This window comes from Pseudorca crassidens, chromosome 20 (assembly GCF_039906515.1).
Source record: "Pseudorca crassidens isolate mPseCra1 chromosome 20, mPseCra1.hap1, whole genome shotgun sequence".
Lineage (NCBI taxonomy): Eukaryota > Metazoa > Chordata > Mammalia > Artiodactyla > Delphinidae > Pseudorca > Pseudorca crassidens.
In genome coordinates, this window is record NC_090315.1 from 35275580 (window position 1) to 35300305 (window position 24726).

At 46.8% G+C, this 24726-nt stretch overlaps 1 protein-coding gene, 2 non-coding genes and 1 pseudogene across 3 annotated transcripts in view; 2 read left to right on the forward strand and 2 right to left on the reverse strand.

Moving 5' to 3' along the window:
* Positions 1-3767: 3767 nt before the first annotated feature.
* On the forward strand, positions 3768-3850 carry TRNAL-CAG (transfer RNA leucine (anticodon CAG)). Its single transcript has one exon. It is a non-coding gene; the product is annotated as a tRNA-Leu (tRNA).
* Positions 3851-4078: 228 nt separating this feature from the next.
* TRNAL-CAG (transfer RNA leucine (anticodon CAG)) lies at positions 4079-4161 on the reverse strand. The gene has a single exon. It is a non-coding gene; the product is annotated as a tRNA-Leu (tRNA).
* A 144-nt stretch (positions 4162-4305) lies between these two features.
* The window catches only part of CCL22 (C-C motif chemokine ligand 22), a 45372-nt gene continuing 24951 nt past the window's right edge, over positions 4306-24726 (forward strand). Inside the window, exon 1 of the mRNA XM_067719528.1 lies at positions 4306-4490. Within this exon, the coding sequence (XP_067575629.1) occupies positions 4450-4490 (41 nt within the window). The 5' untranslated portion in view covers positions 4306-4449. The remainder of the gene's footprint in view (positions 4491-24726) is intronic.
* On the reverse strand, positions 8829-9164 carry LOC137215013 (heat shock factor-binding protein 1 pseudogene; annotated as a pseudogene).

The following is a 24726-nucleotide window of genomic DNA, read 5'->3' on the forward strand; positions in this document are numbered from 1 at the left end:
CGAAGACGGAATCAATTCCATTTTACCAGACAAGATTTGTTTGCATACTTATGAACTGAATTTTAAACAATTAAAAATAATATATCACATTTAACCCAATATATTCAAAATATTATCATTTAAACATGTAAACATTATTACTGAGATATTTTGCATTCTTTTTTTCATACCAAGATTGCAAAACGTCTCAAGTGCTCGGTAGCTACACGTGGTTAGTGGCTTCTGTGTTAGACAGCACAGCTGTAGACAACACCTAATATTCCTTTGAAAGAACATCCAAGAATCTTTTTGCCTTTTCCAAAGCCTTCTCCAATTTTTCCTGACAGTTTTTTTTTTTTCCCTGACAGTTTTTTAATTAAAAAAGAATTACCCAAGTCATCTATGTTCATTATACAAATATCAAATGCAGGTAACTGATGAGAAAAAAATCACAATAAATACCACCATCCATCCAGAGATAATCACAGATCCAGATTTTTTATGGCCTCTGAGACTTTATAGACACATTTTGTTATATATATTTTTTAAATAAATAATTTTATATATAATATAAATGTATAAACAATGTAGTTATATATTTTACAGTTTATGTTTTATTAATATATAATCTATGAAATTGTATTATTTTTAAGAGTTTTAAACTTTTCAGAATAGTTTCAGATTTACAGAATTATTGCAAAGAGTACAGAGAGTTCACTTATACCCCACACGCACTTTCCTCTGTTATTAATATCTTGCATTAGTAGTGCTACTGAACCAAACTTGTGTCTGCTCACCCGTGTGCAGTAAAGCCAATCTACTGACCGTGGGTTGTGGTGAAGGAAAGTGCAGCGTTTATTGCAGGACGCCAAGCAAGGAGCCCAGAGCAGCTAATGCTCAGAAAGCCTGAATTTCCCCAATGGGTTTCAGTGAGGCAGCTTTAAAAGCAAAGTGAGGATGGGGTGTCCCAGGTTATGCAATCAGCTCGTGCACAATTCTCTGATTGGTTTATGGTGAGGTAACAGGGTGATGTCACAGGGATTAACATTATCAATCCTTAGGTGCCGATAGGTCTGGGGGCTACATGCTCATGATCATCAAGTAGTTAATTTCTTCCATTTGGTGGTGGTTTTAGCATCAGTAAAACAACTCAGGAAATGTGTACCAGATACTATTATCTATGTACTTCAGAGAGGAGCTAAAGCAGAGGATATGGGGGAGGGGTCTGTCCTGGGAAGGCCCCTTAGAGTCCTGCTCAGTTATAGTATGGTATATTTATCATAATTAATGAGCCAACATTGATACATTATTATTAAGGTCCATACCTCATTCAGATTTTTTCAGTTTTCCCCTAATGTCCTTTTACTGTTCCAGGATCCTATCCAGGATACCAGATTATATTTACTAGTGATGTCTTTTCTTACGCTTACCTGTGACAGTTTCTTAGACTTTCCTCGTGTTTGATGACCTTGCTAGTTTTGAGAAGCACTACTCAGGTATTTTGTAGAATGCTCTTAAATTGGGATTTGTCTGATGTTTCTCATGATTAGACTCAGAGTAATTGTGTTTTGGGGAGGAAGTCTACAGGGGCCAAGTGCCATTTAAGGGCACATCAAATCAATCTGACAAACTATCAATCTGACTTATCACTATTGATGTTGACCTTGATCACCTGGTGAAATCATATTTATTTTTGACCAGAGAATATACGCACATGATACAAAAATTTAAATATACAAGTCTCTCTCTCACCCTGCCTCTTCCCCCCTCAAACACACAAAGGCTGCCTCACCAAAGATAATTACCTCCAATTTCTGAAGCCTGTGAATATATTACTTTACATGATTAAAGGGATTGTGCAGATATGGCTAAATTAAGTATTTTGAAACAGGGAGATTACTCTGGATTATCAGGATGGACCCAGTGTAAATACAAGCATCTTTATCATGAAACCAAGTTCCCCTAAAACCAAGTTCCTCTACCAAGTTTATGATTAACCTCTCTATTCAACATCTGTTCCCCTGAAGACTGAGGAGTATCAAAGAAAAGGAAGAATTGAAACTGTACAGGACCCTGTGGGGCCTTCCCAAGTACAAAGGCCTTTCTGTACTCCCCATCTCTTGTTTGTGGGAAAAAGGTTTCCACCTCCAATACCTTCTCTGAGTTCCAAAGGGCAGATTCAATTAGTAAGTAGAGTGAGGGAATACAGAAAGAAACGATAGTGCAGCCATGGGGCCTGCTCCTGGTTCCTCCTGGGGGGACGTAAGGAAAACCTGACATACATCTCTGAGTTCTTCTATAGGAACTAAGGCCCCTGCCCAGGTAGAGGATGGTAACTTCAGGCTCAGTACAAGCACTGGGACCCCAGACTGGGTGGAACCGGAAGGCTGATGATTGAGATTCTTAGAACACCACACTGTTACCTCACCGCCAACTAAAGGAAGGTTACACACCCTGCAGCCCTCCCCCCCCCGCCTCCCAAATTTCCGTATAAAACCTTCTTCCCTGAAACCCATGGGGGAGTTCCGGCCTTTTGAGCACAAGCCACCCGTTCTCCTTGCATGGCCCTGGCAATAAGTCTTTCTCTGCTCCAAACTCTGATGTTCAGGTGTGTTTGGCCTCACTGTGCTTTGGGCACACAAACTTGCGTTAAGTGAGAATAAGAGGTTAGACAGGAGGGTCAGAGTCAGAGAAGGCATCGTGAAGACAGAAGCAGAAGGTGGAGTGATGTGGGGATATGAGCCAAGGAATGTGGTGGTCTTTAGAAGCTGGAAAAGGAAAGGAAATGGATATCCCCTAGAGACTCCAGAAGGAACACAGTGTTGACCTCCAGAACTATAAGATAATAAATGGTGTGGTTTTAAGTCTCTAAGTTAGTAGTAATTTGTTACAGCAGCAATAAGAAACAGGCACTGTCAAATCCCTTTACCAGTTTTTCTGCCAGTGAATGTCCAGCCTCGTCTTGAATGCCTCCAATGATGGGGATATCACTATCTACACAGGCACCCTGTTTTCTTTCCAGCAAGCTCTTTCTTCTGTGGAAACCTTCCTCCGTGGTAACCTCCCACCCATTGCATGCCCACCTCAAGCCCCAGTTCTTGGAGCAAGGATCAACAGACACAATCTAAATCCCTTGTACACATGAGGCTTTTACAGACATAAATTATCTCTCCTCCACGTTTAACATCCTCCAGCTTTGTCCTTGGCCAGTTTACAAAAAGGTATAAAAGCCAACTTTCTCTTGATGAGACTTCAGCTAAACACTTGTGGAATGGGATCCCATTGCCCGTGTCTTCCCATCCATGGAGGAGCCCATGGCAAAGTCCATAACCGAGCACACCCCCTTCCAAAAAGAATCATGTAGACCCCCTACTCACTTCCCCCAGGGGCTCAACAATAGTCTCGACCCTTTCGATAGTATTTGTCATTAAAAATAATGTCAAAACTTCAGGTTCCGAGCGTTGGCAAGTGACTAGAATTTAATAATATAGTTTCATTTCCATAGTATTTATTTTTATAGTTATTTTCTATTGATGGCAAGAGAAACTAATTTTCATTTTCAGTTCAGGCTAGTGTTTCCATTTAAAACATGTAAGTCATAAAAAGACTGAACCAGATTAAGGATAACGGTAAATCTTGGCAACGCGGGTGGTTATTGATTGCGGATGACGAGGGGCTGTGTGGTTGGATCTGGAGCTACCAGGGACCTCAAAATTATTTGGATAATTCCCAAACCGCGTCGCACCATACAGTGCACTAAAAAAGATGCCACAAAAACGCTTGCAAGAGTCAGGATGGCCGAGCGGTCTAAGGCGCTGCGTTCAGGTCGCAGTCTCCCCTGGAGGCGTGGGTTCGAATCCCACTTCTGACAATCTTCTCCTTTTTCTCTTTTCCTGTTCCAGGGTCTAAGGAGAGTGCCTTTGCGGTTTCAGATCGGATCTTTCTCTTTTACATTCCAAAAGTCAAATAAATATCATTAAGAAAAAAAACACCTTTTAAAAAGGAAATACTTGTTTCGTAAAAAGATTAATAGTATTACCTATTTGATGTGCCACTTTACGTGAAAAGCAAAAAAAAAAAAGAAAGAAAACTGTAGGTTTGTCAGAAGTGGGATTCGAACCCACGCCTCCAGGGGAGACTGCGACCTGAACGCAGCGCCTTAGACCGCTCGGCCATCCTGACTACTGGCATACGTCTCTCCGAGCAGTCCCCTTCAAAATTGGCTCTAGTGTGCGCATGCGTACCGAACCACGGGAACTGTCTTGTTCTCCTCCCTGCGTTGGGAGGAGCTAGATACTGGCGTTGACTCGAAGGGGAGGAGCGAGACGGAACGAGAAGGTGCAGAACTAGGCGCCTGGGCAGCGGCAGAGGGCGCGCGCGGTGTGGTGGACACTGAACGGCGGAGAGACCGAGGACTATTACTTCGACCCGTGTGCGTTCGTGCCGCCGACAGGCATTCATTCTGCATTCATGCATTTACTAATCACATCAGCTTTGATTCTTGCATATCTGTAAGTACCCTTGCATTTCTGCATACATGCCCTCTTGCCTGTTCCGATGTGTGTTTAACTCATTCACTCAGGCTCCAGGTTACACCGAGTCCTGCAGCGGCACAGCCGGATCCACCCTTTTTCCTGACCGTGTTCCTAGTTCGCAAACCTTGCTTGGCACGCAGTTGGCGTGCAGGGAACGTCCCCGGATTAATCCGTCCCTCGCCTCCTCCTTCCCGCAGTGCGTCATTTCGTGATTCACGTCTCCTCCCTAGCCCCAGACTTACCCACGCGCTGGCTCTGCCCAGGGACCAGAAGACCTCAGGTCGCGAGGGTACCTTTCTCCACGGGATTTCGGGGAGGCTTGCATACAAAACAGAATTTCCGCCCTTAAGACACATTCAAGCCTGGGGCGAAGGGAGAAAGATAAGAAATACGTGAAAGGTAAAATGGCAAAAAAAAAAAAAAAAAAAGAAAGAAAAAGAAAAAGAAAGAAAAGGTTAAAGGTTCTGCTAAGTGCAAGAAAGAGGTTGCCAGGAAACTTGCAAGAGACTTTGAAATAGGCCAAGAAAGATAACTGGGTGTCCTGTTTGGGGCACCAGTCCTGGCTGGCTGATTCTCAAGGGCCTGCACCTTTCATTACTTCTATATACAAATGATTCTTATTCACGGAAATGCAAGTGGATTTTGTTGGAGTGGAATGCAATTAATTACTGCCCTGTGGATATTGACCATTTTTACATCTGTATTATAAATCCATTTGTGATTGCAAATATATGTATGTCCTTTGAGTCGGTTGTAACATCTTACTGGTTTCCCCACAAATTACTGAGTTAGATGAAATCTTTGACTTGTGTTCATTTTATAATTATGTGAGAATCACGATTTTACCTTAAAAAAAGTCTCTTTTAATAGTGATCAAGGGTGACTAGGGGGACTTCCCTGGTGGCGCAGTGGTTAAAATCTGCCTGCCAATGCAGGGAACATGGGTTCGATCACTGGTCGAGGAAGATCCCACATGCGGCGGAGCCCATGAGCCACAACTACTGAGTTTGCATGATGCTACTATTGAAGCCCAAGCGCTCTAGGGCCCACGTGCTGCAACTGCTGAAGCCTGCGCGCCTAGAGCCTGTGGTCCCCAATAAGAGGCGCCACTGAAATGAGAAGCCCGCGCACCCCAGTGAAGAGTAGCTCCCCGCTCACCACAACTAGAGAAAGCCTGTGCAGCAACAAAGACCCAACGCAGCCTCCCCACCAAAAAAAAAAAAAGTGACTAGGGGCTCCCACCATAAAAAATGGTACTGATGGACCTAGTGGCAGGGCAAGAATAAAGATACAGACGTAGAGAACGGACTTGAGGACACAGTGGGGGAAGGGGAAGCTGGGACGAAGTGAGAGAGTAGCACTGACATATATACACTACCAAATGTAAAACAGATAGCTACAGCTCAGTGCTTTGTGATGACCTAGAGGGGTGCGATAGGGAGGGGAGATGGGGTTATGGGGATATATCTTATAGCTGATTCACTTTGTTGTACAGCAGAAACTAACACAACATTGTAAAGCAATTATACTCCAATAAAGATGTATGAAAAGAAAAAAAAAGAGTGACTAGGGGCTCTCATAGGAAGGGTGGTCAGGGAGGGCCACTCTCAGAGGAGGTGACAATGAGTTCCAAAGGGAGAGACGAGTACAGTCAAAGCCGGGAGTAGCAGTGTTCCAGGTGGGAGGCATAGCCAGTGCAAAGGTCCTGAGTCAGGGAGGGGCTGCGGTCTGTTGGAGGGGCAGCAAGGCCAATGGGGCAAGGGTATGGGTGGCAGGAGGCTGAAGTCCATATCACACATGGCTGGGATGCCAGGAAGAGGAGTTTGGCTTTTCTTCTGTGTGTGTTGGAGTCACTGGAGTGTTTAAAAGCAGGCGAGTGACATGATTCAGTTGGCCTTTCAAAATGATCCCTTTGGCTGCTGTAGGAGAAAGGACATGAGAGGCAAGAGAAAAATCAAGAGTCCAGGGAGAAGGCCATGGAAAGGAGGATGAGAGATGATGGTGGCTGGACCAGGGAAGTGGAGATGCAAAAGGTGGTCAACTTCAAGATTCAGGATGTGGCTGGGGGATGTGTGTGTGTGTGTGTGTGTGTGTGTGTGTGTGTGTGTGTGTGCGCGCGTGCGCGCGCGCGCGAATGTGGAGAGAGGGGATGCAGGGATGCAACAGAAAGTCACCAAGATCATAGAGGTTATCCGATGCTCACAACTGCCCTTTGAGATCAGTGCTGTGGGCAGGAGCTGCTTCCTACTCCTACTCCAGGGAGCTCAGGCTCACACAGGCTGAGTGATTTGCCAACATCCTCTTTGGGGCAGAAGCCCTGTGCTCTCCACCTCTGGAACCCTCCCCTCATGCCGTACACCACCAACCTTTCTATGGGCGCATCGTTTTAGAGGTAAGAAAACAGTGGCAAGCCCAGAGCTGGAGCCCAAGCCAGACCCTCTCTGCCTGCTCCCCTCCTGGCCTGGCTGGGAGAAAGTGCTCATTGGATGGAGGTGCTGAGGCCCCACTCAGCCCTACCTCCTGCGTTTGGGTGGATGGTCAGCTGTCCTCCCCTGACACCTTTCAGGTGCCAGATCTGTGGCATGGAGGAAGCCATTTCGGGATCCCATTCCAGCTTCAGACCCCCAAGACCAAAAATGGGAAAGGACCACTATTCCTGTTTGTTCCATTTCCCCCTTATCAGCAGCCTAGACACCAACGATGGATCCTCAAGGGACAGACCTCACTCATTTTCCACTCTGGGCATTTGTCCAGGTTGGAAGAGGAAAGTCCCCTGAGCTCAGCCTGGAAAGTCTACCAGCAACTGGGGAAGTCCCGGCACGGAACTGCTCAGCCCTAATAGGGACAGATGGAGTCAGTCCCTGTGGGGACCTGGTGCTCAGCCAGCCCAGGGGCCTGAAAGGGGGAATCCTAGCATCCCTGTGACCTTGGCACACATACCCACCTCTGCTTGGGAAAAGAGTGGCAGGAAGCTGAGTTTTAGCAAATGCCTCCTTTACATCCATTATTTCACTTAATGTTCATAACATCACCACAACACCGAATATCATTACCTCCATTTACAGATGAGGAAAATGAGGCTCAGAGAGGCCAAAGTAACTTACCCAGAGTCACACACATGATAAGTGGAACCTGATTTTTCTGGCTTAATACTCTTTTTTTCAATACTCCTTCTTGAGAACTATTCTGAGCCTAGGACTATTCTGAGCCTAGAACTGTGACAGGTACTTTATTTACATTGTTTCTTTTTAAAAGCAAAAGCCATGAGGGCTTGCCAACTAAGGTGGCACGCTGGATTTGGAGACGTTAATTTTAGTTGTTTTCATTATTGGAGGAGACTTAAAAGAAAGGGTAGGCTTTTCCCAGCAAGCCAGTCCAAGTGGCAAGGCCAAGCTTTTGTGCCTCAGGCTCTGATTTCCTTGGCCAAGGTTCAGGGACAGAAGCCATCAGGCGCCAGTAGTGGATCCCTGCCAAGGCCTGGTTTGGGCATCCTGATGCACTGAGGGGGGACCTCAGGGGTGAAGCGGATGAAGCAGGTGTGGATCTCTGATGGGGTGGGATAGGAACTGCTTGGTCCCTCTGGAGCCAGAGCCAAAGACCTCAGATCCCCCCTTGGTGTGGAGAGTTGGGCAACCCAGTTCCCTGATTTTGAATGGATCATGTGGACAGTGGTGACCAGAATGGACCAAAGGCCAGAAGCTCACTTCCAAGTTCTGTAGACTTTTTATCATGCCCCCAAGGCCTTTGATCACCCTAGAAAGAGAACCCCAGGAATGGGGGAGACTCTGTAGCACGCCACTCTGATAAGCAAGAGGTGTAGAGGCAATTTTGACTTGAGGCAGCATGGCTGAGCATCTCAGTGTGTGGATTCTGGAAACACCTGAGTTGAAATCTTGTTTCTGCTAGTTCTGTGACCATCGGGAGTTACTTAGCCTCTCTGTCCCTCTGTTCCTCAGTTTCCCAATCTGTAAAATGAATTTAGGAATAGTATCTGCCTCAAAGGGTTGTATAGATTGAAGAGTTAATACATGCTCAACATTTAGAGTTCCTGGAATAGAATAAATGCTTTAAATGTTAGCCTAGAAAAATAAAGCAATGTACCATTTCTTCCTTTTTCCCCCCCAGGGACTGCCAAAGTATTAGTGTTTAATAGCACAAGTGACCAAGGTCCAAGATATGAAGTTACCGTGTTCAGGAAACGTGGGGGGCACGGGAGGGAAATCACTCTATAAATTAACTCTATAGTATATGGTAAGAAGAATGCACACTTTATAATATAAAACCTGTCGACACATAGTAGTAGACCATCGTCTTCTCTTGGCTTGTAAAAAGGTTGTTCCAGATTCCAGTGCAGATGAGCAACCTTCAGCTCTTCTGTGTGGCAGGGATCTTGTTTTCACCGTCCAGCTCTTCCACCCCAGCCTGTGTCATGAGGTCTGTGATATTTTTCTCCAGGTCATCCATGCGACTGCTCATGTCATCAATTCTTCCAATGATCTGGTCGGACATGGTCTGAAATTTATCTTGCATCTGTTGCAGAGGTGTCTGCACCACCGAAGTGAGATCCTGCACGGCCTTGGGGTCAGTCTTGGCCATCTCCCCAGTTCCCAGCTTGACGGTGCTGTCTCACACCATCACCTACATTGCTGTTTGTCCCCAGTGTACCATTTCTTGCACCTGCTGAATATTGTGGAGCAAGTGCCCACCTGTCAAACTGACTTTGCAGAAGTAGTGTCTATAGGGCCATCCCGACAACCGTAATATCCTGACTGCCCCCTTTGAGCCAGCTTTGCTCCCCTCTCCAGCCTCATCTCCCACTTCCAGCTCCCTGCCCACATCTTTCTGTTCCTTCAATCCACAAAGCACATTCCTCCTCGGGGCCTTTTCGCTTTCTGTTTCCTCCATGCAGAGCCATCTTCCCCCAGCTCATGCAGGGCTGGCTCCTTTCATCATCCCCAGGTCAGCCCCAGGGTGAAAATAGCCCCTCACCCCACCTCCCACTCACTTTCAATCTGGCCTCCTTCTGACAGATGCAAAGTTACTGTGCTTATTCACTGGCTTATTTGATGATCACGTTTCTCTCCCACTAGGCTCTGTGCTCTTGTGAAGTCAGGAACCGTGGCCATCTTGTTCACCAGGTATTCCCAGCAGATAGTACAGTACCTGTCACGTAGCAGGAACTTGATACATAAGTACTGCATGAGTGGATGAACGGACAAATGGATGGATGGACGGATGGGCGGGTCAATTCCCTGGGCTCTTCAAGTCAGTTTTCTGTCCGTCTCAGGTGGAGCTCAGGAAGCTTCCTCAGGTGAGACCATTTATGACTCCTTGCCTTCCCCTGAGGCTTCAGCTCAGACTCACACGCCCAGCTCTCTGCATTGACACATCAGTTCCTTTTGTCCATCTGGGGCTCAGGGACCTCCAGACCTCTCGCAGGCCCCATCCGCTCTGCCTCTTTTGGCTAAAACGTTTTGGTGTTCTGCTCAGGGCTCCACAAGCCCAGGGCTTTCTCTCAGGGTGGGCTGAGTACTCAGTGCAGGGGTGAAGCGGGACGTGGTGTCTGAGGTCTAGGGATAACTCAGGTTATTACCCTGGTTCCCTCCCTGTGACCACAGCCCTGTCGACGGAGTAAAGTACTGCTGTACCAATTGCTAAACAGGGCTGCCCTGAGTCCCCACCGCCACCCTGGCCCCTCCCCACTCCCGATTCCTGCAGTCCACCAACCTACCGGCTGGCTCCAGCACAAAGGTTGTCGTCCGTCGTCATGGGCAGGTGCGATGCAAGTCATCAAAGATGTTAAACATTTCCGCAGGACCACATTATGGCTTTCCTCTTTGACCTGATGCTCCACTACTCTTTGGGAGCCCCTTCTGATTCAATCCCACCCCTGCTCTGGCCACCTCCCACTCCCACCACTCACCTCTCCCTCTCCCGCTCCCCACCCCGCTCTTCTGGTACCAGCCCCCTGATTTTCCATTGGAAACAACCCCTACCCCACTCTCTGTCCAGGCAGGTCACGTGAAGTGGACTCTACTCTCCTACCATGTTGGGGGGAAATAGGCTTGTGACTCAGGTCTGACCAATCAGTCAGTTCCATTCACCTAGCTACACAGTGATTGGTTCAGAAATGAACACATGATTCCAGTTGGTCCAATGAGAGTCTGGCAAGAGGGAACTCTTGGAGAAGAGAAAGTGGGTGTGGGGCTCAGCTGGCTGAGGCGGTAAAGTCTGCGCCACCAGGGAAGCCCTATACACGGATTTTTGACCGTGGGGAAGGTCAGCACCCCTAACCTCCATGTCGTTCAAGGGTCAACTCTATTTTCTTATTAACTTTTAATATTGATATGTTAAAGTGATAATACTTTGGCTATGTTGTGTTAAAACATATTGTTAAAATGAATGTCATCTGTTTCTATTTTCTTTTTCGATGTTGCTAGTAGAAAATTTTACTTGTGTATGTGGCTTGTGTTATGCTTCTGTTGGACAGTGCTGGCCTTGATGACCCACCTGTAAAATATCAGGAAGCAAGAGATCAGAGCCTACGCAAATAATGAGGCATCCCCACCAGAAAAGCACTCCAAAGATACCGAGGAGGAGGGGCTTTCCTGCTGGCGCAGTGGCTGAGAGTCCGCCTGCCGATGCAGGGGACGCGGGTTCGTGCCCCGGTCTGGGAAGATCCTACATGCCGCGGAGCGGCTGGGCCCGTGAGCCATGGCCGCTGAGCCTGCGCGTCCGGAGCCTGTGCTCCGCGACGGGAGAGGCCACAAACAGTGAGAGGCCCGCGTACCAAACAAACAAAAAAAACCCCAAAGATACCAAGGAGGAGAAGGCTTCCTGAAGAAGGTGGGCACAAAAGATTAGGTCTAGCTTTGCAGGGGTTGAGAGGAAGGGGAAGGCATTCCAGGTCAGGGCACAGCATGAGCAAAGGCCTGAACGTGGGACTAACAGGAGAGGGGTCTCAGGAGAAACGAGGGTGGAATAGGTGAGCCTTGAGGGTTAAGATGGGCCGTCAAGGGAATTTCCTGGTGGTCCAGCGGTTAAGACTCCCCACTGCCAATGCAGGGGGTGTGGGTTCCATCTCTGGTCAGGGAGCTAAGATCCCACATACTGTGCAGCGTGGCCGAAAGATTAAAAAAAAAAAAAAAGATGGGCCGTCAATTTTGCCCATCAAACTGGGACTTCCAAGGAGGGAGAGAAGGGCCCTAATTCTGGGGAGGGACAGGAGCAGAATCTGCAGGCCTTTCCCACCAGCATGGAGCCACTCAGAGTTTCAGCATTTCCTTTGGAAATTCTCTCATCCTCAAATAGCTCCCAGTTTCCCTCTGATCTTTCCATTACGCCTAATGCTTTCGGTTTTCTCTAGGCCTGTTTCCTGCAGTCCTTTTCTGTGCCTGCTGGCATCCAGCTCCTAGAAAACATACTCATGTCCTTGGACCTCAACAGAGGACATGCCAGCAGGGGCCTGGAAAAGTGACAGGTGGACTCACTGAGTCCCAGTAGGGCATCACTGAGTAGTACAAAATCAGGGTGCTCTGTCCCCCAGCCAGAGACATCCTGGGGGAGCCATGTCCCCCCAATTCACCTTTTGCAATGCAAAAGAAAAAAAGCCCTGAAAATTACTTTTCATTCGGAAAAAAAGAGCATTACTGATGTCTCGTTTGTTCTCCAAAGGTTTCCACAGAGATATAGAGCAAGTATCTTAGTTTATCAAGCTCCCCACAAAAATGGGACACAGTCTGATGCAATATTTTTCTAGGTCAGGCGGTCACAAAACGTTTGTGTTGCTGAAGGGCTCCGCATCTTTACAGCCCTTAGCTGTCTATTGGACAACCCCTTCCTGGGGAAGCTGGCCTCCAGCCTGGGTCAGCTCCCCCGTCTGCACCAGAGCCCTCAGCATGGCACACGTGAGTGTGTGTGTGTGTGTGTGTGTGTGTGTGTGTGTGAGATTCTCAGGCCACTGAGAATCACCACTGATCCCCAGCGCCTGGCATCTTGTAGGTAGGCACCCTGGAAATACTTGTTAATTGAGCAAATAAATCCTAAATTCAGAGTTTAACCCCCCCTTATTTAGCACCCCAAATAAGGATCTCAGTTCTTGTGCTCGAATCTTCGAAATTACATTTCAAGGGACACAAGTCTCTCCCAGTTAACGTCAGGCTGCAGAAGAGAGGAACCTTCCTCTCTCCACCTTCCTACTCAGCCTCCTGGCTGAGTGCCCACTCTGCCCCAGCCCTGAGGACCCCAAGTAGGTGTGGGAGTAGGAGGGCGTTTTCATGAGGTTCATCCCAGGCTCTGGTGCGTTAAGAAGCCACATTTATAGGAGAGCTTCGAGTCAGACTGAACGTACATGTTTCCATCCTCTTGCGTGTTACTGAGCCTGAGCTCATCATACTGCTCACCACATGACAGGCCAATAAATTAAGAGACGAGCTGTTGGGGGAAGGGGTAATGACTTTATTTGGAAAGCCAGCAGATGGAGAAGTTGTGGACTAGTGTCCCAAAGAACCATCTTCCTCAAGTTAGAACTCAGGCTTCTTTTATACAAAAGGGGAAGGGGTAAAGCCCTGGTTCCAGCCAGACTCTGGAGGGGTGGTGGTAATTTCTCCCTCCCTGCAGCCATTCACAGGTGGGCCTGGTCAGGATGGTTCCTGCGAGCTAAACAAAGGTACTTCAGCTTACCACTCATTTTCTGGGAGGCAGGGTTCCCAGAGGTGGGCCATTGTGTATACTTTAAGCTTACAGGCAACATCCCTTTGGTGATTAACTTCGAATACAAAGGTTCTTCCTTATTGCATGAGGACTATTGGGGGAAACTGAGGCAAGGGATTTGGAAACATTCTACAAATGGAGCAGCTGGAGAAGATGAAGATCACCGGGGTTGGAGTGAGGGTTAGGGCTGGGCTTCCACCTAGGGTTGGGGTTTTTATCTCCCAGCCGAGGTCCCCTTCAAGATATGTGTGCATGTAAACCTCAGGAGGTGGGAGTGGTGAACCGCGAGGTTCTTCACCAAAATTCCATGAGGCACCGGGGCTGCAAGCGGAGAACAGGAGCCTTAGAATTCTGCTGCCTTGGAATCTTGGCCAGAGGGGAAGGGTGGGGAGGTGGGGGGCCCAGCTGTGGCTGGGGACAAGTGACATCCGCTGGCACAAAATGTGGTCTAGAAGACAGCAGCTGGAATTCAGCTGGGCAGAGAGGGCAGAACTTCTGTGGACAGCTCAGCTGAGAAGGGGACTGTGGCCTCTCTGAGGGGGAGGCTCTGACAGAGGGTATGAGGGGAGTTGGGTGGCAACAGGGCATGTCCTCGTGTCTGTGTCTGTGGGTGTGTAGAAGCGTGTGTCTCTGGGAGTGAGGATGTATATGTGTCTGAGGTGTGCACATGTATGATTAAATGTGTGAATGTGTATGCTGGTTTAGAGATGGCTGTGTGTCTAAGGGAGTGTGGGCACCCCACCGGGCCAGTGTATGTACATGTATCTGGGGCATTTTTGTGTGGCTGAGTTAGTCATGTGTGTGTGCTGTGTGTGAAGGTGTTTTGTGTGTATGCGTGACAAGAGATGGGGCAAAGAAGCACTATAAACTCGGGATGGAGCCATTTAGCACTTACACCATTGGAAGCTTGTGGAAATTTGAAGACTTGGGGGCAGGAGAGCCAAGTTCAAATCCCAACTTCGCCACCTTTCAGCTGTGTCCTCAGTAGTCTCTCCTTCTTTCCAAGCCTCAGTTTCCTCATCTGTAGAATGGGCATCATTACCCTCACTGCCTCCCAGGGCTGACCTACAGACCACTCTGGGCCAAGGTAACTCAGCTCCCTCTGGGGAGAGGAAATGAGAAAAGAGGTTCCATTCTCTGTGCTCTTGGAATTTCTTACCAAGAGCATGTATGATTTTTATGGTGGAGATGTTAGGAAAAGGCATCTGTGCTCTGGAAACCTTTACCACCTTTCTCAGTCTGGCTGGGGTGATGCTTGTTGTTCTGCGGACAGATGACCATGGTGGACATGGCTGGGTGTGAGGTTATTTGCCAGGGTCAGATCCTCAGACCAGGCAGGCTCTGGGTGGTCTCCCTTTCCCCAGGAGCCAGCTAGGGATGTCACTGCCTAACTTGGAGAAGACAGGAATGCTGCTTCTGGGAAGCCTCCCGACTTGCATTCTTGGCCAAGAAGAGTGGGGCCCACCCCGGTGCCCAGAGAAACAGGACAAAATCACATGTAGAAACAGACTTAAGGGTTAAATTAAATGGAAACTTGCCTTTCACAATGTCTGTTTTCTTTTCCCTCCTTTTATTTTTATTTTTTTAGGTCCCCCTCCTCCCCACAATGAATCACAAAAAGCTATTATCAGAGGTTATGTCTGGGGAGGGAAAGGGAAGGATTTCACTTTCCATTTTGTACCTTTCAAAGTAAGGTTTGAATTTTGGAACCATATCCTTTTTTCCTCTTTGTTCTCCTGCTTCCTCCTGTCGCTGGTATCAGGAAGTCTCTGGCCAGAGAGCCTGCCACTAGGGATTTTCTTCTTCAAAGCTTAGCATGTGAAAAGGAAATAAAAACTGCAGTCACTGTTATATAATTTTTTAAAATTTTTATTTATTTATATTTGGCTGTGTAGGGTCTTCGTTTCTGTGCGAGGGCTTTCACTAGTTGCGGCGAGCGGGGGCCACTCTTCATCACGGTGTGGGGGCCTCTCACTGTCACAGCCTCTCTTGTTGCGGAGCACAGGCTCCAGATGCGCAGGCTCAGTAGTTGTGGCTCACGAGCCCAGTCGCTCCGCGGCACGTGGGATCTTCCCAGACCACAGCTCGAACCCGTGTCCCCTGCATTAGCAGGCGGATTCTCAACCTCTGCGCCACCAGGGAAGCCCTCTGTTACATAATTTTTAAAAATCCCGAAACGCTGACTTCCAAAACTTAATTTTTTTTTCACATTGCGTATTTAAACATTTTTTTAACAGGCATTACATTTACATAATTTGACTTTCAAAAGGTACAAAAGAATAAGCAGTGAAACACTTTCCTCTCATCCCTGACCCCAGTTTTCTTCCCCAGAGGCAACCCCTGTTCCCAGTTCCTCATGCAGCCGTCCGGGACATCTTTGCACATACAAGCAGATACATATAGGTATTTCCTCTCCTTCCCCTCCCGATGCTGTGGTTTCCTTTACACTCTGCTCCGTTCCCCCCCTGACCCCAGCATTTAACAATATATCTTGGTGGTTGTTTGCAAGAGTACACGAATGCCTATAGAATCTGGTCATTTTACAGAAGGGGAAACTGAGGCCCAGAGAGCTCTAGAACCCCGTCTTGCCTCACAGTCTGGGGAGTGTTCCTCAAGTTGGAGGGTGAAATCGTCAGGGATGAACTGTTTCCACTCAGAGATATTATTTTAAACAAATTCACTGAGCGAAATAGAGCTTAGACCAAGATTTGTTTAACAGCCCTTGGTTCTCAGAAGGAAGAGAGGAAATCACAGCTTCCCAAGTACACACTAGAAAACAGCACCCGCCTTCCCCGGGGGTCATCTGCGAGACAATGCCTGCCCCTGTCACAGATCGCTGCCTCCCAGCCCAAACTGGGACCAAATCTACTGAGCCCCCTTCCAGTACTGCCACAACAGCTGTGTAGCATTGGGTAGGTCACCTTCCCTCTCTGGGCCTCCAGGTTCATCTTCCCCAAGGAGCTCCTCTCTACGCCTCACCAGCTGGAATTTGTTGCTGCCTTTCTAGGTTCCCACAACTCGTGATTTACAACCATCCTTCCCCGGTCCCCACCACTTCCTCCTTTCACTCAAATCATCTTTAATTAATTGAGCATTTACAATGTTCCGGGTCTGTGCCAAGCAGTCTTCATGCACTGAAGTTTCAAAACAACACTGAGGGGAAGGGAGAAACTGGACACATTTTACGCATTTTACAGATAAGGAAACTGAGACTTAGGGAGGTCAAGGAAGTACCCTGTGTTACACAGCTAGTTAGCATTGGAGACAGAAATCATACGAGGCGGACTCTGCCGACCGCACGGTCCCTAATGTGACCTACCACTCCCTTGGGTGTTGATATTCAAGTGTAAGCCTAGACAGCTTCACGTCAACCCCCAAAGAAGCTGGGCCCAGAGAGGAAAAGCAGAGTGCCCAAAGGCACACAGCCACCAGGGCAGAGCAGAAAAGGGGACATTTCCTTCGCTCTTTTGGATATTTATTATGTACAGGGTGCCGGGGGCAGGGAGGTGCCCCCAGGTTGCTCACAGATCTTCTGATCCATACAGTGGCCTAAGCCAGGCGTTGAGCCGTAGCTACGTGCCAGGCACTGTACGGCTCACGCATATATTCTTCATAGCTCCGACCCATTGAGGAAAGGCACTTGACCCATTTTACAGTTGGGGGAACTGAGGCTCAGAAGGTGTGGAAGCCCTGGAGCTGGAGCTCTGGCCCGACCCCAGCCTGTTGTCCTAACCATCCCAGTGCTCTGCCTCCCAGGCTTGGGAATGCACAGCACTGAGAATGAATGGGGGGCGGTGTTGTATGATACCTAGTAACAGTTATTATTATCAGTGGGGTGCTGTAACTGGATGACCCTTCTCCTCGGGCCTGGACAAGAGGAGTGGGGGTTTGGATGGAGGGGTCTGGACATTTCCTGGACCTTCATCATCCAAGAGAAAGCAACCAGGCACCATCCGTAGACAGGAAGGTGACTCAGACTTTCCTCTGGGACAAGTCCAGCCTGAGATCCCAGAACCTCGGGCTGACCCAACTAGCAGCTCCTGGTTTCTCTCCCATAGAGTGTGGAGAAAAGGTCCCCAGGTGATTTCTCTGCCAGGGAGAGATGGGGCGTTCAGCAGCTGAGGAACAGAGAAAAATCTCACTCCTGAGAGAGACCAGAGAAGGGCAGTGATTTATCCAAAGTCCCGCAGAAAGTCGGAGGCTGAGGCCAGCCCTGTCTGGAACACTGAACAACTCTTGGAGAGGTCTGTTGTGTGCGAGGCTGGCGACATCAAGATGGACAAAGCCCACACCCTCCCTGGAAATGTTCGTGGCTCAGTGGGGAGTGACGTCACGACTGGGCAAAGACCTTGTGGCGTGTCCACCCCATGGTGGAAAGAAGCGGCAGCCTGGTGGCCCAGAGGAGGATGCCGTGCAATTCTGTCTAGTGGGGGAGAGAGGAGGAGAGGGAATGTATCAGGGAAAGCACTTGTGTGGGCACGGAAGGGTACGTTTTGCCAGGTGGAGAAGGGAGGAAGCATTCCAGAAGGAGGGAACAGCATGACCAAAAGCTCAGAGGTGGGATCGTGCCCAGGGACTGTGAGAGGCAGTAGAATGTATGAGTTGAAGGCCGAGATTTTTTTTTTTTTTTTTTTTTGCGGTACGCGGGCCTCTCACTGCTGCGGCCTCTCCCGTTGCGGAGCACAGGCTCCGGACGCGCAGGCTCAGCGGCCATGGCTCACGGGCCCAGCCGCTCCGCGGCATGTGGGATCTTCCCGGACCAGGGCACGAACCCGCGTCCCCTGCATCGGCAGGCGGACTCTCAACAACTGCGCCACCAGGGAAGCCTAGAAGGCCGAGATTTTGGGCTCAAACTACTTAGGTTTGAATCCTGGCTCTGTCACTTACAGCTGTGGACCTTGGCAAGCATTCTAAACTCCTGGTGCCTGTTTCCTTCTCTGTAAAATGGGGAAAACAGTAGTACCCATCTCAAAGCGTTTTTGTGAGGATTAAATAAATTAATCCACATAAAAGAGAGCGAGGCACATATTCTCAACTTCTATTAACAACGCGGTAATTGGGTTCAGGGAGAATTCCAGTGTGGTGGTCCAGGGCTCTTTCCTCTGCTTTTGGGGCGCCAAGAAACCTTCTCCTCACCTCACCCAGTATTCAAGATCCCTGATGGGTGGCCTGGAGAGGCGGAGATTCTGGGAATAGGCCTAGTGGAGCTTTTGGAAAGTCCCAGCTGTCGATTGGGATCCAGCCGCAGGGGTTAGGACATGAGAGAGGAGGGGATCCTCTGGGAAGGTGGGAGTATAGGAAGGGGGGGCTGCTCCAGATGGAGCAGAGAGATACCCCCCAACCCCACGCAGGGGCCCTCTTGCCTAAGGGCTCCGGAAAACTCTTACGGGACTGGTCAGCTGCGGAGGGATGTCACAGATTTACGGCCATTCATAAACACAGAAAGAATTTGCCTGGGCCTCCCACGCAGGGACATGGAATATCCAGAAACAACTGGGGTGGGGAAGAGTGGGGGAGCGCAGGGCAGCACTGGGGCTGTCTGGAGCCGTTCAGCCCCCTCCTCTGGTCTGGGGCAGGCGGGAGGCCTCCGGAGTCACCAGCCCGCCTTGACCAGCCGGTGGGGGGGTGTGGTGCCGGAAGAGGCAGCCGCCTTCCCAAGACGACTCAAGGGTCAATGGAAGAGCCCCACCTGAGCCAGTGTCTTGGAGGAACAGGACATGCTCATGACTCCTCGGGTGGGGTATGTCACAGGGACACACAGGAAACAGGGCTTGAAGTGATGGGAGTGTCTCTAAGGATGCCTTGGGGGTCCTCCCCACTCAGGAACAGGAACTCCTGTTTTCTGTGCCAGGCACTCTGCCGTCTCTGCGGTTCAGCTTCTCTCTGGGTCTCTGTGTCTTTTTCTGTGGCTGCTCAGTCCCCCTAGGTCAGCCGTGGCACCCTGTCCTCACATCCCTCCCTGCTGTGGCCCCTGCTCACTGCTGTTCCGCAGAAGCCGAGGAAGTCTTGGCTTCTGTGCCCCTCTCTTCTCCATGTCAGAAGCACAGTGGGGTTTGGGGAGAGGGGCTGACAGCCCCACACTCTCCGAGAGGGGTGTTTTCCCAAAATTCGGCTTTTCAACTGAGTGATTTAACATCTAATTGAGTTATTTATTATAAGGTAAATAAATACTAAATTTGTTTTTGAATCAGTATTACATGTTATCTTAGTCAGCTGGGCTGCTGTTACAAAATAATGTGAACCGGGTGGCTTACCAACAACAGAAGTTTATTTCTTACAGTTTTAGAGGCTGAAAGTTCAAGATCATTGTGCCAGCATGGTCCATCCTGGTGAGGACCCTCTTCCGGGCTGTAGACTGCTGACTTCTCATTGTATCCTCCCATGGTGGAAAAAGGGAGTGAACTAGCTTTCAGGCTTCTTATAAGGACGCTCATCCCATTCATGAGGGCTCCACCCTCAAGACCTAAGTATCTCCCTAAGGCCCTGCCTCCAACATCACACTGGGGATTAGATTTCAGCATATGAATTTGGGGGGGACACAAACATTCAGTCCATAACACACGTACATGGTATAACAGTAAAAAACAAACCTCTCTCCCTGTCCCCTGACCCCCAGTTACTTTTCCCAGAGGTAACTACTCTTGCCTGTTTCTTCAACAATAACTTCAACGTTGATTTGTGATTTGAGAGTTTCTATGGTGCTGATGAAAAGTCCCAAGAGAAAGCACTAGGAAAGCAGGACCATGAATTGCCCAGAAAACATAGTTAGAGGGAAGAGTCTTTTCTCTGGGCCACTTTCCCTTCTAAACAACGGTGAAAGCCCCCATTCCTGCATCCCATTTGGGCCTCTCTTCCTGGTGTGAGAATTTGACTGTGATTCTGCTCTGTGGGTTTTAAAATCTAATGAGACAGGTTATTCCTCCATTCCAGAGCAAGCCTGGGGCAGGTCTGGGGTGGCTACCATTGGCTCTAGATTTAACCCCTGGTCCCAACACTTGCTGCCTTAGTGATAGGTTACCAGTTTTTAGTATATCTTTCAGAAAGATCCAAAGATTTTAAGCATATATGTACATATAGCCCCAGCTCCCCTTTTTACTACAATTAGGATAGTATACTGGGCAAGTGATTTAGATCACTCTCACCACTTCTCTTTAACATTGTACTAGAGTGGTAGCCAGTGCAATAAGTCAAGAAATAAAAGGCATAAGAATTAGAAAGGAAAAAAAAAAGCTATCATTACTCACGACATGATTGAGTACAGAGAACTTTCCAAAAGGATCTACACACTAGCTCTTGGAATTGATAAGGATATTTAGCATGGTTTCTGCATCCAAGGTTAATACAAAGGTTAATTACATTTCGATAAACAAGCAACATACAAATAGATACTTAAATTTAAAGATGAGGGCTTCCCTGGTGGCGCAGTGGTTGGGAGTCCGCCTGCCGATGCAGGGGACACGGGGTTCGTGCCCCGGTCCGGGAAGATCCCACATGCCGTGGAGCGGCTGGGCCCGTGAGCCATGGCTGCTGAGCCTGCGCGTCCGGAGCCTGTGCTCTGCAGCAGGAGAGGCCACAACAGTGAGAGGCCCGCGTACCGCAAAAAAAAAAAAAAAAAAAAAATTTAAAGATGAGATGATTAAAAATTTTTAATGGAAAATTTTAAATGTTATACAGTACTATAAATAATTTGAAACGTAGAAAGAAATCTAATAAAAGTTGTACAAGACCTCTTCATTGAAAACCACAAACTATTTTTGAAAAAACCTTACAGAAAAGCTAAATGAATGGAGGAATATACCATGACCATAGATTGAAAGACTCAGGATTATAAAGAGTCTACTTCTCATTTCTCCAAATTGATCTATAGATTTAAGGCAATTCCAGTAGAAAAAAATCCTTTTTTTTGCATATATATAGAATGTCTTTATTCTTGAAAGAAGATACATGTTTGAAATATTTAAGAATGTAGTGTCATCACTGAGTATAACTTCCTCTCACTGAAAGAATACTCTACCTAAAATTTCTTTCATATAGCGTGTAACAAACATCTATGTATCTAATGCAGGAAGAAACCTTTACATGCAGATGGAAAGGAAGATACATCCTGTCCCTGTTTGAAAGCTAGGCTTTTCCCACCTTCAAAGCAGCTTTAAAAACAATAGTGCTACAGGTCTGTTATACAATTCACTGCATGCATGACCCAATGAGTATAGCTTTCTTTCACTGAAAGAACGCTGTGCCTAAAATTTCTTTCACGTAGCTTGTGAGAAACATCTATATAAATCTAATGTGGGAAGAGTCTTCACAAGGACTCAGAAAGGAAGATACCTCCTTTTCCTGTTTGAAAGCTAGGCTATTTGCAGCTTCAAGGTAGCCTTGGAAACAATAGTGCTACGGGTTTGTTATACAATCATTGCATGCATGACTTACTGAGTATTAAAAAAAAAAGAATAGAGTGTCATGATGTCTACAATTTTCTTGCAAATTATTATTTTTTTGTTTTTTCTTTTTTAATGTTATTGTAATAATGTTTTTCCATAATCATTTGAGACATTTTCTTCTCTAAACATTTAATAATAAACTAATTTTTTAAATTAAAAAAATTTATTGAGGTATAATTGACATACAGCATTCTATTTCAGGTGTAGAACATAATGATTCAATATTTGTATATATTGTGAAATGATCATCACAATAAATCTAGTTAACATCTTCTGTCACCATGAATAGTTACAACTTTTTGGTGTGTGTGACGAGAACTTTTAAGATTGATTGACTCTCTTAGCAGCTTTCAAATATGCAATACAGTGTTATTAACTATAGTCATGCTGTACATTGGATCCCCATGACTTTTGATTTTATAACTGGAAGTTTCTACCTTTTGACCCCCTTTACCCATTTTGCCCACCCCTACCTGCCTCCTCTGGCAACCAGTTCCCTGTATTCATAAACTTGTTTTTTATTTTTAATTCCACATGTAAGTGACATTTAACAGTATTTGTCTTTCTCTGTCTGACTTATTTCACTTAGCATGAGGCCCTCAAGGCAAGACTTCATTCTTCGTAATGTGTTTATTTTGTTTTTGTTTTTGTTATTTTTTGGCCACGCAGCATGTGGGACCTTAGTTCCCTGACCAGGGATTGAACCGTGCCCCCTGCTGTGGAAGCATGGAGTCTCAAGCAGTGGACCACCAGGGAAGTCCCTGTAATGTGGTTTGAAATCAAGGATCATAACGCTTTCAGCTTTGCTCTTCTTTCTCAAGATTGTTTTGGCTATTTGAGGTCTTTTGTAGTCCCATAAATATTTTAGGATTGTTTGTTTCCAGGATAGTTTTTTTTTTTTTTTTTTCCCGGTATGCGGGCCTCTCACTGCTGTGGCCTCTCCCGTTGCGGAGCCAACAGGCTCCGGACGCGCAGGCTCAGCGGCCATGGCTCACGGGCGCTCCGCGGGATGTGGGATCTTCCCGGACCGGGGCACGAACCCACATCCCCTGCATCGGCAGGCAGACTCTCAACCACTGTGCCACCAGGGAAGTCCTATCCTTTTTTTTATTCTAGTCATTCTTGTGGTATGAAATGGTATCTTATTGTGGTTTACATTTCTCTAATGACTAAGTGTAGAACATCTTATCATATGCTTATTGGATATTCATATAGCTTCTTTGGTGAGATGTCTATTTAGTTCCTTTGCCTATTTTTAAATTGGATTACTTGTGTTCTTAGTCGTGTTCTGTAAAAGGTTCTTTGTATTTTGGGTACACATCTTTAAGCAGATAGGTAATTTACAAATATTTTCATGTAGTGATTAGATTTTCTTAATGGTGATTCATACAGTTTTACATTTTAATGAAATTCAATTTATTAATTTAAAATTTTATGGATCACGCTTTTGTTGTTGCATCTAAGAAACGGCTGCCGACCCTTTCGAGTCGAGCCTCAAAAAGGGTCCTCCTGCCCCGTGTTGCTTGCACCAATAGAACGAGACCAAGTTTGGTTTTAAAGCAAAGGAAAGTTTTATTCTTTGGTCAAATCAAAGAATGGACAGGTGCAAGCTCTGGCTCTCGAGTTCGCGCTACCCCCCTCCAGCAAGGCCGTGGGCGGGGCCGCTTTACAGGGTTCTTGTCAAGTGGAGAGGGGGCGGGGTTCTTGCAGGTCTGGCGCAGGCATGTTGCTCACGCTCCAGATCGCAGTGCCACGTGCAGCGTCCCTGCACACGGCCCTGCCAAGTTGGGGTGCTGGGCTTAGTGGTTCTGCGATGGAAACTCTCATCCGTGGTATTAGGTGCAAGACCTCTGTACCTGGTCCCCTACAGGCAAGGGAAAGTAGACTAAGCACAGAAGAAATTAGACCTTATCACCTAGATTCAATCTTATTTTTCCGGCTTTGCCGGTGACAAAAGCTTTGCCTAATCCAAGGTCACAAAGATTTCATCCTAAGAGTTTTATAGTTTTAACTCTACATTTAGGTCTCTGATCCATTTTGAGTTAAATTTTGTGAATGGTGTGATGTAGGGGGTCCAACTTCATTCTTTTGTGTGTAGGTATCTCGTTGTCTCTTGGCTCCTTGGTTGCAAATCAATTAACCGTAAATGTAAGGGTTTATTTCTGTGTCGTTGATCTATACGTCTATCCTTATTCAGCCCCACATTCTCTTTATTACTGTAGTTTATAGTAAGTTTTGAAATTGGGAAGTTACGTCCTCTAACTTTGTTATTCTTTTTCAAGATTGTTTTTGTTATTCAAGGCCCTTTGCCTTTTAATATAAACTTTAGAAACAGCTAGTCAATCTCTGTGGAAAAGAAAAAGACTTGCTTGGATTTTTATTTTTTAATTGGGGTATAGTTGTTTTACAATGTTGTGTTAGTTTCTACTGTACAGCAAAGTGGAGTTCCCTGTGCTATACAGCAGGTTCTCATTAGTTACCTATTTTATACATATTAGTGTATATATGTCAATCCCAATCTCCCAGTTCATCCCTCCACCACTTGCTTGGACTTTGATAAGGATCGAGTTGGATCTGCTGATCAAATAGAAGAGAATTTCCTGTAGATAATGAGTCTTCCAATCCATAAACACAGAATGTCTCTCTGTTTATTTAGATTTCTATTACTCTTGGCAAAGACATAATTTTCAGTTTTCAAATCTTGCCCCACATTTGTTAAATTTATTCCAAAGTATTTTATTCTTTTGATACTGTTGTGAATGGAACTGTTCATAAGTGTACAGAAATACAGGTGATTTTTGTATATTGGTCTTCTACTCTGCAATCAACTGTACTACTGTTGTTTCTACTAGGGTTTTGTGGTTCTGTTTGTTTATTTGTTTTTGCTTTTGTTTTTGTAATCCCTGAGAATTTTCTGTACATAGGATCATGACATGTGCAAGTAGGGATAGTTTACTTCTTCCCTTTCGGTATGGATGCCTCTTATTTCTCTTTGTTGCTCCAATAAAATATTGACTTAAAGTGACTAGAGCAGAAATCCTTGTCTTGCTCCGGATCTC